This window comes from Kalmanozyma brasiliensis (genome assembly GCF_000497045.1).
Source record: "Kalmanozyma brasiliensis GHG001 unplaced genomic scaffold PSEUBRA_SCAF8, whole genome shotgun sequence".
Taxonomy (NCBI): domain Eukaryota; kingdom Fungi; phylum Basidiomycota; class Ustilaginomycetes; order Ustilaginales; genus Kalmanozyma; species Kalmanozyma brasiliensis.
This window is the reverse complement of record NW_015961991.1, coordinates 54,243-67,953: the sequence shown is the minus strand read 5'-3', so window position 1 is coordinate 67,953 and position 13,711 is coordinate 54,243. Positions and strand designations below refer to the sequence as shown.

The following is a 13,711-nucleotide window of genomic DNA, read 5'->3' as shown; positions in this document are numbered from 1 at the left end:
CCAGGTCAGGCGGCTGTACACTATCCTCGCTTTCGTTTCTGTATTCTAGGTTACTCTGGTCGCGAACGTGCGCAATCTTTTCTCGCTCTTGTCTGTTTGCTCATTGTGCGCAGTTATACAGAATGAGTGTTTCTGAGCACTTTGTGTTGCTGATCGATCCTTGTCGGCATCAGAGGCCGTCATCCCAGACGCCTCTCTCACTGCGCCCCTCTGCCTCCTGTGCGCGGAGCACGCTCAATCTCGACCGATAATCATCGTGATTCACATACGCCCCGCACAACCTGCGATTGCCGACAAACGCACTTCGGCCATGCAGCACGCGGTGGTTGTCAAAGATCATCGCAGTCCCCGGTTTGAGTTGGACCCAATACTCGCCTTCGGGGTTGGTGAGGATCTCGTGCCATTTGCGCAAAGCGTCGTAGAACGGTTCCACCTCGTCGTCAGAGACGCGGAGGACGGAGCGATCGTCATTGTTGTACCTCACCATGGTGAGTTCTCCCGTTGTGGGGTCGTGATCCAGGATGGGGTAGCCGGAGTCTAGGAGGGGACGGATCATGGTGTGTGGATCGCCGGCCGAGTGCGTACGGATGCGAACGGTGGACAGAGTTTGATAGGCAGAGGGATGGACGTCTTTGAGCACGGCAGCGGCGAGGAAGCCGTCGATGAGGAGGGATGAGCCGCCACTGGGTCCCTTTGTGGCGGAAGAGGAGGCCGTTTTGGAGGCGGTATGGCTGAGCAGGTGGAAGAGCTGCAGACCAGCAGGGTCGGTGAAGTAGGTCGTATCTGTGTGGGCTTGCAGTGCGAGGTCTGTGTAGGCTGTATCCCCGTGCGCTAGGTCGGAAGTGAAGTCCCAAAACCCGCCGTAGTGGGTTTCTCGGATGAAGGCGATCCTCCTCACCAACGCCTCTGTGTCCGTGGGAGTCGGTGGGACGCCAGAGACAAACGCAAAGCCGTACTGAGCGACCTTGGTGAGCCACCGCAAGACTCCTTCGTCGCTGCCCATCACGTCGTCATATTTGACCGTCGGTGGAGAGGAGCCGATGCCTTTGCCCCACAACACCTTGTCCAGCGTCTTACCCGTCTCCTCGGCAGGACTGAGGACGGGCGCGTACGAGTTGCGCATCAGCCAGCGCCATGGGTAAACACTTGCGTGAAACTCCCCCTCCCCCACCCCCTCACCTCGCTCCGATGGGAGCAGCGGCCAGTGTACCAGTAGCCCTTCGGTCGTGGACTCCGTATGCAACGGTTCGGACTCGGGATTGACCTCAAAGGTGTTTAGCAGGCGTTGCTTTGTGGTTGGGTGGTAGCATGAGGGGCAACGACAGTGATCGCGCAGCCAGAGGGTATGGAACTTGGACGTGATGCCCGAAGCCCAGGTGATGTAAACCGAACGGGACTTTGTGTCCGTGGACACGCCGGGGAGAGTTGGGCCACCATCCGTGTACGAGGTCGAGCCGGTGCTGGTGGAAGAGGTCGGGGTCGCAGCTTCGGCGGATGGTGGGGTGGTGGCTTGGACGCTTAGCCGCGAGCGCGTGTGGAAGGTGCGAGGACGGGCCCCGAATGAGACGGGCTGAGGGAGACAATGTGATGTGACGGCGAGGGATCGAAGCTGTGTCGGACGAGCCGCACCGGCGCGAGGGGCCAGCCTCGGGAGCTGCCGAAACATGGTGCGTGCGTGGGTAATTGCTGACGGTCTCTAGGATTGTAGCGGGTTCCGCGAATCGTCTTTTGGTGATACTATGAGAGTCTAGGGTGATGCAGCTGTAAAAAACGAATGTGCAGATGATGGTGTTGAGATGACAAGCGCTGGTCCAAATTGAGGGTTCTGATCTCCGCCTTCTCGGCAAAGCCGCGTGCATCGAAATGGGACGCTTTCATGGAGAAATCACAGCTGCCGGCGCTCAGAGCGCTCAGACACTCCACTTCTGCTTTTACGGAATCACATTGAGGTCTCACGCAGTTCTCCGTCCATGGTCCATCCCCTCCTCGAGCTCGGGTCATAATTAGCAACATCACAGGCAGCGAAGGTGACGAGTGACAGCGTGATCTCATTGCTCGAGCTGTTGCAAGTTGGCTAGCAAGACTTTTTTCTGTTCTGCACTTGCCAGGAGTCGAAGTCAGTGCGAGATTCCCCAACGAAGCTGGGTCTTCTGTAGATCGACTTACTTTGAACGTCCTCCAATGCGGTCTTTGCATCGAGATTGGGGAACATGGCCGTCTGACCATGGGAATGTGCTATCAAGGGCGTCTCGAGCGGTGTCGAGATGGCATTGTAGACTTGCTGTTCGGCGCAACAGTCAATTACGCATTAGTCAAGTGGCAGCTGCGAGAAAGAGCGTTCGACTGTAAGACCTACCGCATTGGGCTTCAGGGATCTCAGCTCAAACTCGAGCACGTTGAGCGTCTGAAGCTGCTTCTGCAACTCATCTCGCTGGCTGCTGATGTCGGTCATGTCGGTGATGTGGCAGAATTGGGAGTGTGGTGGGGCTGTGCAAAGGTGGGAGCGATTTTCTGGCTCTGAGAACGCGTTGCTCTGCAGGAAGCGGCAGTTCCTTCGACGAGAGGTTCCACGCCTGACACCTCGGTGATGGAGAGGGCTCCTTGAAGGGCATCAATGTTCTCTCGGACTTGATGGATGCCAGTCGTCTCCGTCGGCTGCATTCGATGGCTTCAAAAGTGGCTAGACGGGACAAGCGCTTCATTCGATCGTGAGGGTGACAAGGCAAAGCAACAAGGGTATATAGGGAGGGTATGGTCTTGCGCGCCGGCAAGATGATTGAGTCCATCGACGAGGGTCCATGTTTCGTCGAGGAGAGAGCACTGAAGGCCACGATGCCATGTTGACCTCTTCCGGTCAGTATGTGGTGGTCGTTCGAGCCGATGCAATGTCCTTGAACTGTCACATGATGACGCACTTCTTGCGATCTTTCGACTTGCTTCCGAAGCTACTCCCGCTTCCGGACACCTGCTCCTCCTTTCCGCTGCCAAACCCAAAGCCATGCGATAATGACCCTTGCCGTTTCCCTCTCCCATTTGCTGATCCGCCATTGATCGCCTCGAACGCCCTGATCTGCCGCACCACATCTGCAAAGATCTCGTCCACATTCACCCTCTTTCTAGCACTCGCTTCATAATAGGGCACATTGCCCCAAGCCTTGCTCAGGCTCGTCCCAACCTCCCTCGGCACCTGCCGATCCGCCTTGAGATCCGACTTATTGCCCACCAACACGAGTGGTATCGTGGTCGTGTCCTTGATCCGTACGATTGCCTCTCGAAGCGGACCGAGCTCGTTGACACTGGCTAAGGAGGTGAGCGAAAAGGCGAGAATGAAGCCTTGTCCCGACTTGATGTAGAGTTCTTTGAGCGCGAGAAATTGTTCTGTGCCGGCAGTGTCGAGGATCTCGACCATGCATTGTTGCGCGTCGATCACAAGGAGCTTGCGATAGGTGTCTTCTATGGTGGGGTCGTAGGTGCTGACAAATACATTGCGCACGAACTGGACGGTGAGGGCGGATTTGCCGACGCCACCGCCTAGTAGAGCATCGAGCAGGAATGAGAGATAAAGGGTCAGCGTCGACTTGAGATGCTTCGTGTGGACGATCATCAGCAACTTACCTCCCATAATGACAACGCGCACCTCCTTCATCTTGATTGCAGAGCTGTCTGGGCCGATCGATGCTCTTGAGTTGTGCGTCGTCCAAACGGATCCGTTCGAAAGCTGGCGGGTGCGGCTCCTCCTATCCAGCTACGAGTCTGAGCGAATGAGTGCGGGATGGTCCGTGAAGCTGCCGTGCTGGTTGCTGACGGATCAGCTCATAACCGGCCGCCGTCCTTATACGCGGGCGAGTGGCGGACCACGATCGATGAGGAGGGAAGAGATGCTTGCACCGTGCGCGAGAGTCACCCGGCTGGCAGTTCTGATCGAAGGTCAGCGTCTTTTCGCGAATTGACTGAACAGCAGTGATGCCAGCCTTGCTGCGATGCCTTAGCGTGATGGTGGTCGAGAAAGAAGCGCCGTCGGCCATGTGCGTGCGACCACCTTAGGTCTGCCAAGCAAGCACACCGGTCACTTGAGGACAAAGCAAACGTGAAGGCGAACAAAGAAGCTTTTTGGCTCCCACGCCTGTTCGGCTAAGCCAGCAAGCGAGCCGCGGAATCGAAAAAAGGTCGGAAGGGTCGGCGGCGGCGTGCGACGTGCGGCGTGCGTGTTTGCCTGCGTGTGACGCTGTCAAGAAAATATTCAGGAACAGCGACGCCTTGGTGAAACAGATTGAAAGAAGAGGGCGGCAATGCTGCAGCTCTGTTCATGCTCGACTTGATCGCCTGTTCCAAGGTGCTATCTTTGTACGAGCTGATCTGACAATGCTGACAGCGCAGACTGCTGCTTGGCGCCCCGGTTGCGAGCTCAGGCCAACGAGGATCCACGATGAAAGGGAAAGCACGGTCGGTACCGTATTCACGCCTAAATTCCGTCGCGGCATCGGTCCGAACGTGCAGCGGTGGCCGTCGGGTCCTCGGCGAGCGGCCTATGCCGAGATGAAGACAGGTGGGAGCCTACAACAGCGCCACGCACGGATAGGCTTTAGAGCGTTGAAGCGTTGACAGGGCGGGAGAGGGTCGGCTTTTGAATATACCGAAGCAGCAGCTTGAGAGGCCCTTGTGCCTGCAGCCAGTGTCGATTTGCAACGCCTTGTCCGGACGCCTCGTTTCGTCGAAGGAGACAGTGGCTATCGTGGATTACGCAAAGCCGAAAGCATCAGATGTCCCGAGTAAGGGGCGCTAAGCTGATCGCTCTGAGTGATACTTCCAGCAGGCCAGCGCTGAGGTTGGACTCATCGGGCTCCACTCTGAGTCACCCGATCCAGCCACTTCCTGACGCGATTGCATGCCTTTAATCCTTTCACGCCGAGACAACGAGACGGCGCGGATCCGACATTTGACAATGAGCAAAGCAAACATGCTTAGCATTGTCCCTGCTTCAAGCTGCTTCTCGCCTGATGGTCATGCTGCAGATGCTGTCACTGCTCGCTTCATCCTTGCATTTTCAGTGCCGGAATTCATCGAGAATTCTTTCCATTTTGTTTTTCTCTCGAAACAGAACCCTGAAAAGGAAGAGGATCGGCTAGGCAGGGTAAACGAGTTTTTAGGCTCTTTTTTTTGCAGGCCCTGCTCCGTGAGAGGCCAAAAGGGAAAAAATATGCCATGTCTCAGGGAGCTGCGGGTGAAAGGGTGTTGTGCGTGTGTGTGTGGTGCCACGCGCCGGCTGGCAGGTGTGCCGTGCAACCGCCGCTCGGAAATGGCGCCTCGCTTTCCAAGATGGTGGTGACTTGAGACCTCCATCCATCCACTCACTTCAACCGAAGCTTCCTTACCCTCCGCTACCACCACGATCTGACCGCTTCGTTCAGAGCGGTTGTCAACGTCATTGGTGTACCCTAGACGACACCCAAACACGCGACCGACGTGAGCGTCTCGGGCAAAGTCAGCTGCACCTTTTTCGAGCCGACTCTTCGGAAACACCGACCTGCCGCCTCCGTTCACATCGTACCACCCTCTTTCGTCGGATCAGATGCGATATTTCGATACGTACCTACGTCATCTGTGATCCTTAGACCGACATCTGCCCTGTCACGTCGCCCAAGATGATGAACTCTTTCAAGAAGCGGCTGCAGAAGAAGGCGGCGGCCACTGCACAGCCCAGATCCCCAAAGTCGCCTCCGACAGACTACTCATCCTTCACATCCAAGTCCGACCTGCCCCCTCGTGCTGGCATCTTCATCGCCTCGGCGCCGTCCCTTCCTCGGTCGTCGCTCAAGGCTCAGCAAAAGGCAGCAGCGGCTTCGACCTCATCACCAAAAGCAAAAGGAAAAGGCAAAGCGAAAGCGGGGCCATCATCACCACCCTTGCCGTCGTCTCCTCCGCAGCAGAAGAAGCAGAGCTTGGATCACGTATTGCCCTCCTCCACCGACTTTCGACAGTCGCTCATCATGCCTCACCTCTCCCGCAGATTCACCCTCCTTCGCGCTCCCGATGGCTCCCTCGTTTCTCCGGACGCCATGCGCGCTCATCTACGCGCCCAGCGTGCACGTGCAAGGGCGACCAATCTTGCACAAGGCCCATCGAGCCAGGTTCACTTTCTCACTGAGGACGAGGAGAACGAAATCATTGAGCAACTCAAAGCACAAGCACGCCAAGAGGGTCGGGATTTCGATAACGAGCGCCGCGCTGCAACCAATGGCGACGGCGTCGACTCGTGGCGCAGCGGCTACAACACCGGCACCGACGGCTTTGGTCTGTGGGGCACCTCGTCAAGCAACAACGCCAACAAGCTCTCCACGCTCGCCGAATCGCTAGGTGAATTCTCCGCCATCCCCGACTACCCAGCCGGTGCAGCTGATGCCTCGTCGCCCATGTCCAAAACCGGCAACAGCTCCTTCACTGGTAGGAGCGCAGAGCGCGACCACGCCTACATTCGCAGTGTCCAGCGAGAGCGCAATCACTCCAAGTCAGATGAGCCGCTGAATTCGCTCACTTCAGAGTCCGATTCACCTTCGTCTCGAAACACCACCCTGGCAACTTCTGCCGACGACTCACGCCACCACTCGCACGCTACTACCGAGTCGGCTGCGACGGACGTCCAGGACAACAGACTGGGCGACGGACCAAGCTCAAAGGGCTTGCTGAATGTGCCTGGCCTCGACCCGTCTTCGCGCCCGCGTACCTCGCAAGACTCGAACCTGCTTACAACGCTCTCTCCTGAAGCATTCAAACGCGTCAGCACTGCTCTCGACGAAGTCTTCGGCCTCATCGCCTTGGAACGAGGACCCTCATTCAGTGTCCCCGCCAGATCAACAGCACCTTCCCACCACGCTCCACAGAGATCCTCGATGGAAAGCGATGTCATCTCCTTCACCTCAGCTCTGTCCCACGTGCGGGCGCTTGATTCCCGACAACCCAGCTCCGGAACCGTCAGCTCCTCGGACGTCAGCTCGGGAACAGTCCGCACAAGGACTGCCAGCTCCGGGCACGTCAGCTCCAGCACTGTCAGCTCAAATCAGCACGATACCGCGTCTCGCTACCACGATGACGATGACACGGCAGACCACACGGTGACTACGCAGCCCACTCTTGACGCGGTTCACATCGAACAAGGTCATCTTGCTCTGCATTCTCCGCTCCCAGGTCCCATCCCGGGCGCGCTGCCGGACGATTTCTCTAACTTCACCCTGAACGAGGCACACGCGGGCACGGAAGCCCGGTCCCTCGCCCCCTCGAACAGCTTCCAGACCGTCACGGACTCTAGTCTCGACACAACTCCTCGAATCGGCTCGTCGCTTCAGTTGCAGCCTGACGACAATCAACATCGCTCCGTCTCGGGCCAGTCGTTCGCGGGTTCCATGCTTGCCCTGCCTTCGGACCGGACGTCAACGGTCACAGCACGAGACGCGCAGCCCCAGGCATCGCGCGTTGTCTCCACGGCGTCCACTATCAACGGTCCTCAATCAGACCGCCAGGAGGCAGATGCTGTCGCTCCGGCAGCCGCGATCGCACAAGCACCGGAGCGGCCGCCTGTTGGCGCCATGCTTCCCCCTCCTATGCCCACGGGCCGTCAGAGTCAGGTTGCGCATCCCGATCGAACACCAGAGATGACATCCAGCGCCTTCTTTGCGAGTCCAGCCCAATCGTCCTTGTCACGAGACGGTTCCGTCGTCAGCGGCGGCAATTCGGTCAGATCCAGTTTGACAGGTTCATCTGCACTCTATCAGGGCTCACACAGTCGCAAACCGTCAGCTGACAGGCTGGCCTTTGGCAGAGCCATGGCACCTCAACCTCCCCTGCGCGATCAGCCTTCGCTTTCCAGCGTACGACGCAACTACCGACATCACAATCGGTCCAACACCGGCTCGTCCGAGGGGAGCATGTTCGCAGGCCTTGCTTCGCGCAGGTCATCGGGTGCCATGAGTCCCCCACCTTTGCTGAGCCGCACCGCTCGATCTCCCAACTACTTTCCGCCGCCTTCGTCCGTTGCGTTCATGCACGACTACGCGTCAGGATTCAAGCCGCCCTCCGCCATCTCACCTGCTGCTACGGCTGCATTGCAATCCATGGCGGGTCAAGCCAGTGCCAACGCACAACCGACACCGAGCTCCGTCCTGGATGCCTCGAATGCGCTGCGAAGCGCTCAGAACGTGCGCAACTCGACCTCGACCGTCCCGAGCATCGCTTCGCCTCACGTGCCGAGTCTAGCTGCATTTGCATCAGGCAGTGATCGTGCGGCGGCAACCAGCTCTCCGGAGACTGGCACCACCAGTACCAGCCTTCACCAGCGCAATGCTTCTCTCAACAGCACAAAGCGGCAATCTCAAACGCACTCGGCCCGCGTTTCGACCGCCAGAGACAGCTTGCTGCCGACGTTGTCGGCTCCTCCGAGACCTGCACCAGTACCCGAGCTGCAAGTATCGACTAACGGGAGCGGATCGATGCAGGCTTCCTCCGCGGACCCCGAGCAAGCTGAGGGATGGCGAGCCATGTATGGGAGTAAAGGAGTCGACACTGCTAGCATCAACGCCTCCGGCGAAGACGTCTTGGTCGACTCAAATGACGACGAAGATCTGTGGGCAAAGATGGCCTCGGCATCGGATCCGCAGAAGGCTGAGCGCCCAGTGTCCAACTTCCCACCCGGCATCGCTGAGGAACGTCTAGCGGGAACTGGCATCACTTTTGACCAGATGGCCAACTTCCAGGATCGCCTCATTCAAACAGCCACCAACGGAGCAGAGGCGGTCCCTCCTCTGCCTGTGCCGCGCATCCAAGCTGACAGCGTTGTTCTTGACCATCAGCAGCAAAAGTTCGCTGACGCCAAGTCCAAAGGTCTCGCGTCGCCCAATCTGGTCTTCGATTCTGAGCCAAATTGGTCGACACCAGCAGCCAGCACTCCAACGAGCAAAGCCCGTGGTCTGTTCCCCAGTGGGAATGAGCGCCTCATCAACACGGATCGTAACGCGCCGACGCGCGGCAGCCTAGCGACCTCGGTGGGTCAGGATTCACCCATCTCTCCTCGAGCGGTCATGTACGACGTTACCACGAGCCACCGTCCTACTTCGCCCGTGCTGCACAGTCGCACCGGATCGCTCAGCGGTCTGCCCAGCCTTCTTGAGCTCAATGGGCATCGGGATCGTGAGTCATTCTCCCTGTCGCAGGCGGTCGAACAGGCATCTCGTCTGCCTTCTCAGACCGTGTTTGAGTCCCCACCCATCCCGGAAGAGCCCAGCTCGACGCATGATTCGCAGTACGCTGTTGCTACCAATGCTGTACAGGACCACCCGTTCAATGTCGGTTACACGAGTCCTCGCCTCCCGCTTGCGGACTTGTACCAAGGCAACAGCTTCAGCCCGGCGGCCGTGGGCGACTCGCCTCGACATCAAGTGCAGACGACGCTTCCAGAGGATGTGTGGGATCGCTACGGTCCTCAGCAGGGAGATATGACGCCGGATCTTTTCGACACCAGCATGAGCCCCAATTCGAGCTACATGGGCGCGGACCCTTCTCGCCTGTTGGACGATGTCGCCGCGCAGACCAGTGCTGCTACTCGAGCCCTGAAGGGGACGGACGATGGCGTCACCCCGACACCGCCCTTCCGAACAAAGAGTATCTTGCGCAAAAAGTCATTCAAGAAAGTCAGCAAGCAGATCTCGTCGCCGCAACTCATCTCGACGACGCAGAAATTGGATCACGCTACCCTTATCTCGCCGGTGCTCGAGAAACCGACCGCTCCTACCAAGTCGCCCAGCAGCGCGCGAAGTCACGTCAAAGCCAGTCCATCACGCGGCTCGCAGATGGGGAGCATCGGCAAGAGCAGCAACTACTTCCATCGCCGCAGGTCGAGCTCGTTCGGCCACGAGGCCACGCCCGACAACAGCTTTGGACTCGGCAACGACGGCTTTGGCGATGCATTGGCTTCTCAAGGACAAGGCAGTAGTGATACGGGCCCCGGCGTCCATCCGAACCACCCGTACATGAATGGCGGAGCCAACAGTGGAAGCCTTTCGCGCATCTTTTCCAAGATCAACCGCCGCAAGAACGAGCAGGCCTATGGCGGAGCCACGATCGAGCCATTCCCACCTGAGCTCAGCGCAGCAGCTCGGTCCTCGGCACTCTTCTCGCAGCAGCCGCCGGTGCGACCACCACAGGCGCCCGTCACACCAGAGCTGCCGCCGCTGCCACCTGTCATCGAACGCTCCACGCCCTGGACATTGCCGCCACGCATGCCATCCTCATCCTCGTCGACCGGCCACGCAAGCAGCTTGCGCTCGCCCATCTCACCCACCTCGCCCGTCTACACGCTGCCCATCGACTCGACGTTGATGCCGCGCAGCAAGAGCAAGAAGAAGCGCACGCCGATCGTGCTCAAGCGCGATTCCGAGGTAATTCTTCCGGGCGATCCGGGCTACATCCCGACTGCCATCATCGGCCGGTCGCCCGAGCAGCGTGCTCTTGAGCTGGCCGAGGAGCAGAGCGGCGATTCGGACATGTTGCGAGCGGTGCAGGGAGCAGTCAGCCCGACGTACTCGCACGCCAATGTTGGTGGCAGAACACAATTGCAAGAGCAGTCGACGGACACGACACTCTCGAGGTCGTCGGAGCGCATGGACTATAGCGAGAATAGCAACCCGGACATCCTGGCTCCCCTGGCTGCCCTTAATATCGGTGACGCTAACGAGACCAAGACGCCGAGGCCAGCTTCACCGCTCTCACTCGCAGTGTCGCCGCTCAAGGTCGCGAGCGCAAAGGAGACCGTCGATGAGGCGCTCGCGCGCACAATGCAGTCTTCTGTCACGCCGCAGCAAACCCAGCTCGATGCTGAAGTCGAGGCAGCAACGCAGCAGCCTCGCACCCAAAGCCGACCCACCGACCCACGCAAATCGTTGCGGGACACCATCGTGCGACGAACCATCATCATCCCGTCCGGCAGCATCGACTTTGGCGACTACGACCGACGATCGCTCCATTTTTCCAGTCGCAAGTCGCGCCGCTTCGCCACGTCTGTTGACGAGCCCGTGCCTACGAGCGCCAATGCCACCCAAAGTTTCGACGTCGATTCGCCGGCCAAAGTGGTCCCCGCTGGGCTGCCAGAGCCAGACCTGCCCGCGGTAGGGCTATCGACGTTCAACTCGGCGGCGACGCTGACAGCGGACGGCTCGCTTTCCAACCGCGCTTCCGGCTTGGGAGGCAGCGACTACGCGGGCAGTCTGTACGACATGTACATCTCCGGGACACCGGACGAGAGTGGCGAGCCCGAGAGCCCCGGCTCGGACGACGCACAGTCTCTCCCGCGCCGGTCGCGCGTACCTCCACCGGCTCGACACATCGAAGTCACCGAGCGCGCCGACGGCAGCGTTGTCTGGCAGGTGATTGCGGGCCTGGCGGATCGCAATAGTGTCGATTCCGTGGTCATGCGCCACAGTCAGGAATGGAGTGAGGCGTCTGGGTCTGCGAAGTTGGGCAGTTTTGAGCGCGAGCAGGAGGCATGGGCGCCGTTCTCCAGCAGGACAGCCGCGGACGAAGACGAGAGAAGCTTCTTCACCCGGCCTCGCGCTGCGCCCAAGGCGGTCGCGGCAGGAATGGGCGAGGACACGTTCGACATGGCCACGCCGCACAAGCAGGGGCTCCGCAACGCCGTCACTGATGCTGAGCCTTCGCCAACGCGCATCATGTATCACAACGATGCGCAGCTCGCTTCGCTCCTCGACGTTCTAGCCCAAGGGAAGGATTCGGCCAAGTTCGAGTTCCATCTCGGCCCCCAACAGGTCAGGTCGCCTGGGCTCAACCGCGGCTCGCCCAGCACCTTCAGCGGCGGCGCAGACAGCTGGCAAGGCACCCCGATCGTGGACGCCAACGACATCGAGTCGCACCGCAGCAGGGTCGAGGCTGAGATCTACACCTTGTTGAACAGGCACGCGTTGGACGACATTCAGGCCTAGGCGCAGTCGACGTCCCCGATAAGATACAGGCTAGACGGCCTGACGAGGTGTTCAAGTAGATGGATTATGGATGCTGTATTTTTACTATCAACTTTGACGAGGAAAACCTTGTGCGCGAGTTACGCAGCTTCCTCTGTGTTGTGGAAATGATGAGCCGCAACCATGCCGAGAAGCCAGATGAATTGGTCCTGGTCCAAGATCTGCTGCGGCTCCTGTTGCGACTGCGGCGCGTTTAGGCGGCGAGCGTTAGACAAGTGCTCGACACTCGACGTAGCAGAAGCTCGAAATCTCAGAATATGGTTAGGCTTGTCCGATCTTGGCCGAAGCTATTACAGCATCGAATATCGAGATTGAGCTCGAGTCTCCGCATCTTGACAAATCGGGACGCGCTGCTCCGTGTGATGTCGATCTCTTTGTTGACTCGTGACTGGGCGCCAGCGCCCTTCTTGTTCTGGTTTGTTCCTTTGCTGCGGGCTGCAGCGGCTGCCGTTTGCGGCTTTCTCATGCGCAGGAGTGTCTTTTTCGATTTTGGAATTGCAGCCAGCCCAGATTGAAAGGAAAGGAAGGATAAAGCTCGGTTGTGGCTTGGATGTTTGCTCAGCCCCGCTTGGCCCCCCGCCTGCCGCCGCCCCAATTCACCCCACCAAAAAGACTGGCATGGCAATGCATTCCTCTCTCTCTCTCTCCTTGCTGCGGATGCAGCGCAGCAGCCGCGCAGCCCCCCTTTTCTGCGCAGGCGCGTGTGTGCTCCTTAGCGCGAACAAGTCAGAGCGCTAAACCAGGACAAAGTGGCGCCTGTACCTGTGTCTGTGCCTGTCGGTGCCTGGCTCTCGGATTCAAGCGAAGATGAAGGAGCCTGGGCGGGTATGTGTGTTTGTACGGGTATTCGCGTGAAATATCGTATGAGTGAAGTCATGCAATGAGAAGGAGAGAGCCAGAAAGGCGGATGGATGTGACAGGACGGCGAATCACGCGAATTCCAACTCCACTCAGAGCTGGCTTTCCAGAGAGAGCGTGCGTGAGCCTGAGTGAGCGAGCGAGACAAGGAGAGACGCCTTTCACCGATATCGCCTTTCTGCTTGCTCACTCAGGGTCGCACTTGACACATTGCATCCACCTACAACCTTGCCTGCGCTCATCCTCCAAACCATCTCTCTGCGTCCCCTACCAATCCGCTCACTCGTCGACAGCACTATCGGCGTCTGGTCACGACCATCACATCGCCGACTCATCCTGTCTCCGCGTTTCGCACACGCAGACGCGCACTCGCAATTTCGGACGCTTCTTCTGGCATCCATCGCTCTCGCCTTCCTTCTGGAGCTCATTCCTAGAGTCATCCGACCTTCATCTGCAAGGCGCTGCAGTGTTGCGATCATTTCGGCATCGTCTTGCAACAACTCGCTTTTGCCGGCGCGTCCCACCTACTCTCCGTTGTCACACGGAGAGAGCCAAGACCGCAATCTTGCTCAATCTCAAGGTTTGCCTCGAGATCAGACAATCTTCACCAGCCCACTTGGCACCCTTCCACTCGCGTCCTTGCCCTTCTCGCTGAGCCCGTCCATTCGCTCCACCGCCGTGGGCATTGTCAAACTCAAGCTCGAGCTTGAGCTGAGCGCGGCTCCTTCTTGGCTATCGAAGAATCCTGGCCAAGCCTCGCCCACACCAACCAACGCATTGCGAATCCTCCTCGCATCCCGACAGGGACTCGACAGCGTGCGCACATCTCTACT

The 13,711-nt window shown here is 58.8% G+C and overlaps 4 protein-coding genes across 4 annotated transcripts; 1 reads left to right on the top strand and 3 right to left on the bottom strand.

Annotated features, from left to right (window-relative positions):
• Positions 1-169: 169 nt before the first annotated feature.
• Positions 170-1,666, bottom strand: PSEUBRA_005957 (Taurine catabolism dioxygenase TauD/TfdA; the record flags this gene model as incomplete). The annotated part of the gene is made up of 1 exon (XM_059465715.1): positions 170-1,666. The coding sequence occupies one exon, from the start codon at positions 1,664-1,666 to the stop codon at positions 170-172; it is 1,497 nt and encodes a 498-aa protein (XP_059321700.1).
• A 382-nt stretch (positions 1,667-2,048) lies between these two features.
• PSEUBRA_005956 (uncharacterized protein) lies at positions 2,049-2,452 on the bottom strand (the record flags this gene model as incomplete). The annotated part of the gene is made up of 3 exons (XM_059465708.1): positions 2,049-2,095; positions 2,167-2,281; positions 2,357-2,452. 3 exons carry the CDS (start codon positions 2,450-2,452, stop codon positions 2,049-2,051), a joined length of 258 nt encoding a protein of 85 aa, XP_059321699.1.
• Positions 2,453-2,899: 447 nt separating this feature from the next.
• PSEUBRA_005955 (Small GTPase superfamily) lies at positions 2,900-3,646 on the bottom strand (the record flags this gene model as incomplete). Its single annotated transcript, XM_059465703.1, has 2 exons — positions 2,900-3,531; positions 3,616-3,646. The coding sequence occupies 2 exons, from the start codon at positions 3,644-3,646 to the stop codon at positions 2,900-2,902; spliced, it is 663 nt and encodes a 220-aa protein (XP_059321698.1).
• A 1,996-nt stretch (positions 3,647-5,642) lies between these two features.
• Positions 5,643-11,981, top strand: PSEUBRA_005954 (uncharacterized protein; the record flags this gene model as incomplete). Its single annotated transcript, XM_016439344.2, has 1 exon — positions 5,643-11,981. The coding sequence occupies one exon, from the start codon at positions 5,643-5,645 to the stop codon at positions 11,979-11,981; it is 6,339 nt and encodes a 2,112-aa protein (XP_016289668.2).
• Positions 11,982-13,711: the final 1,730 nt, after the last annotated feature.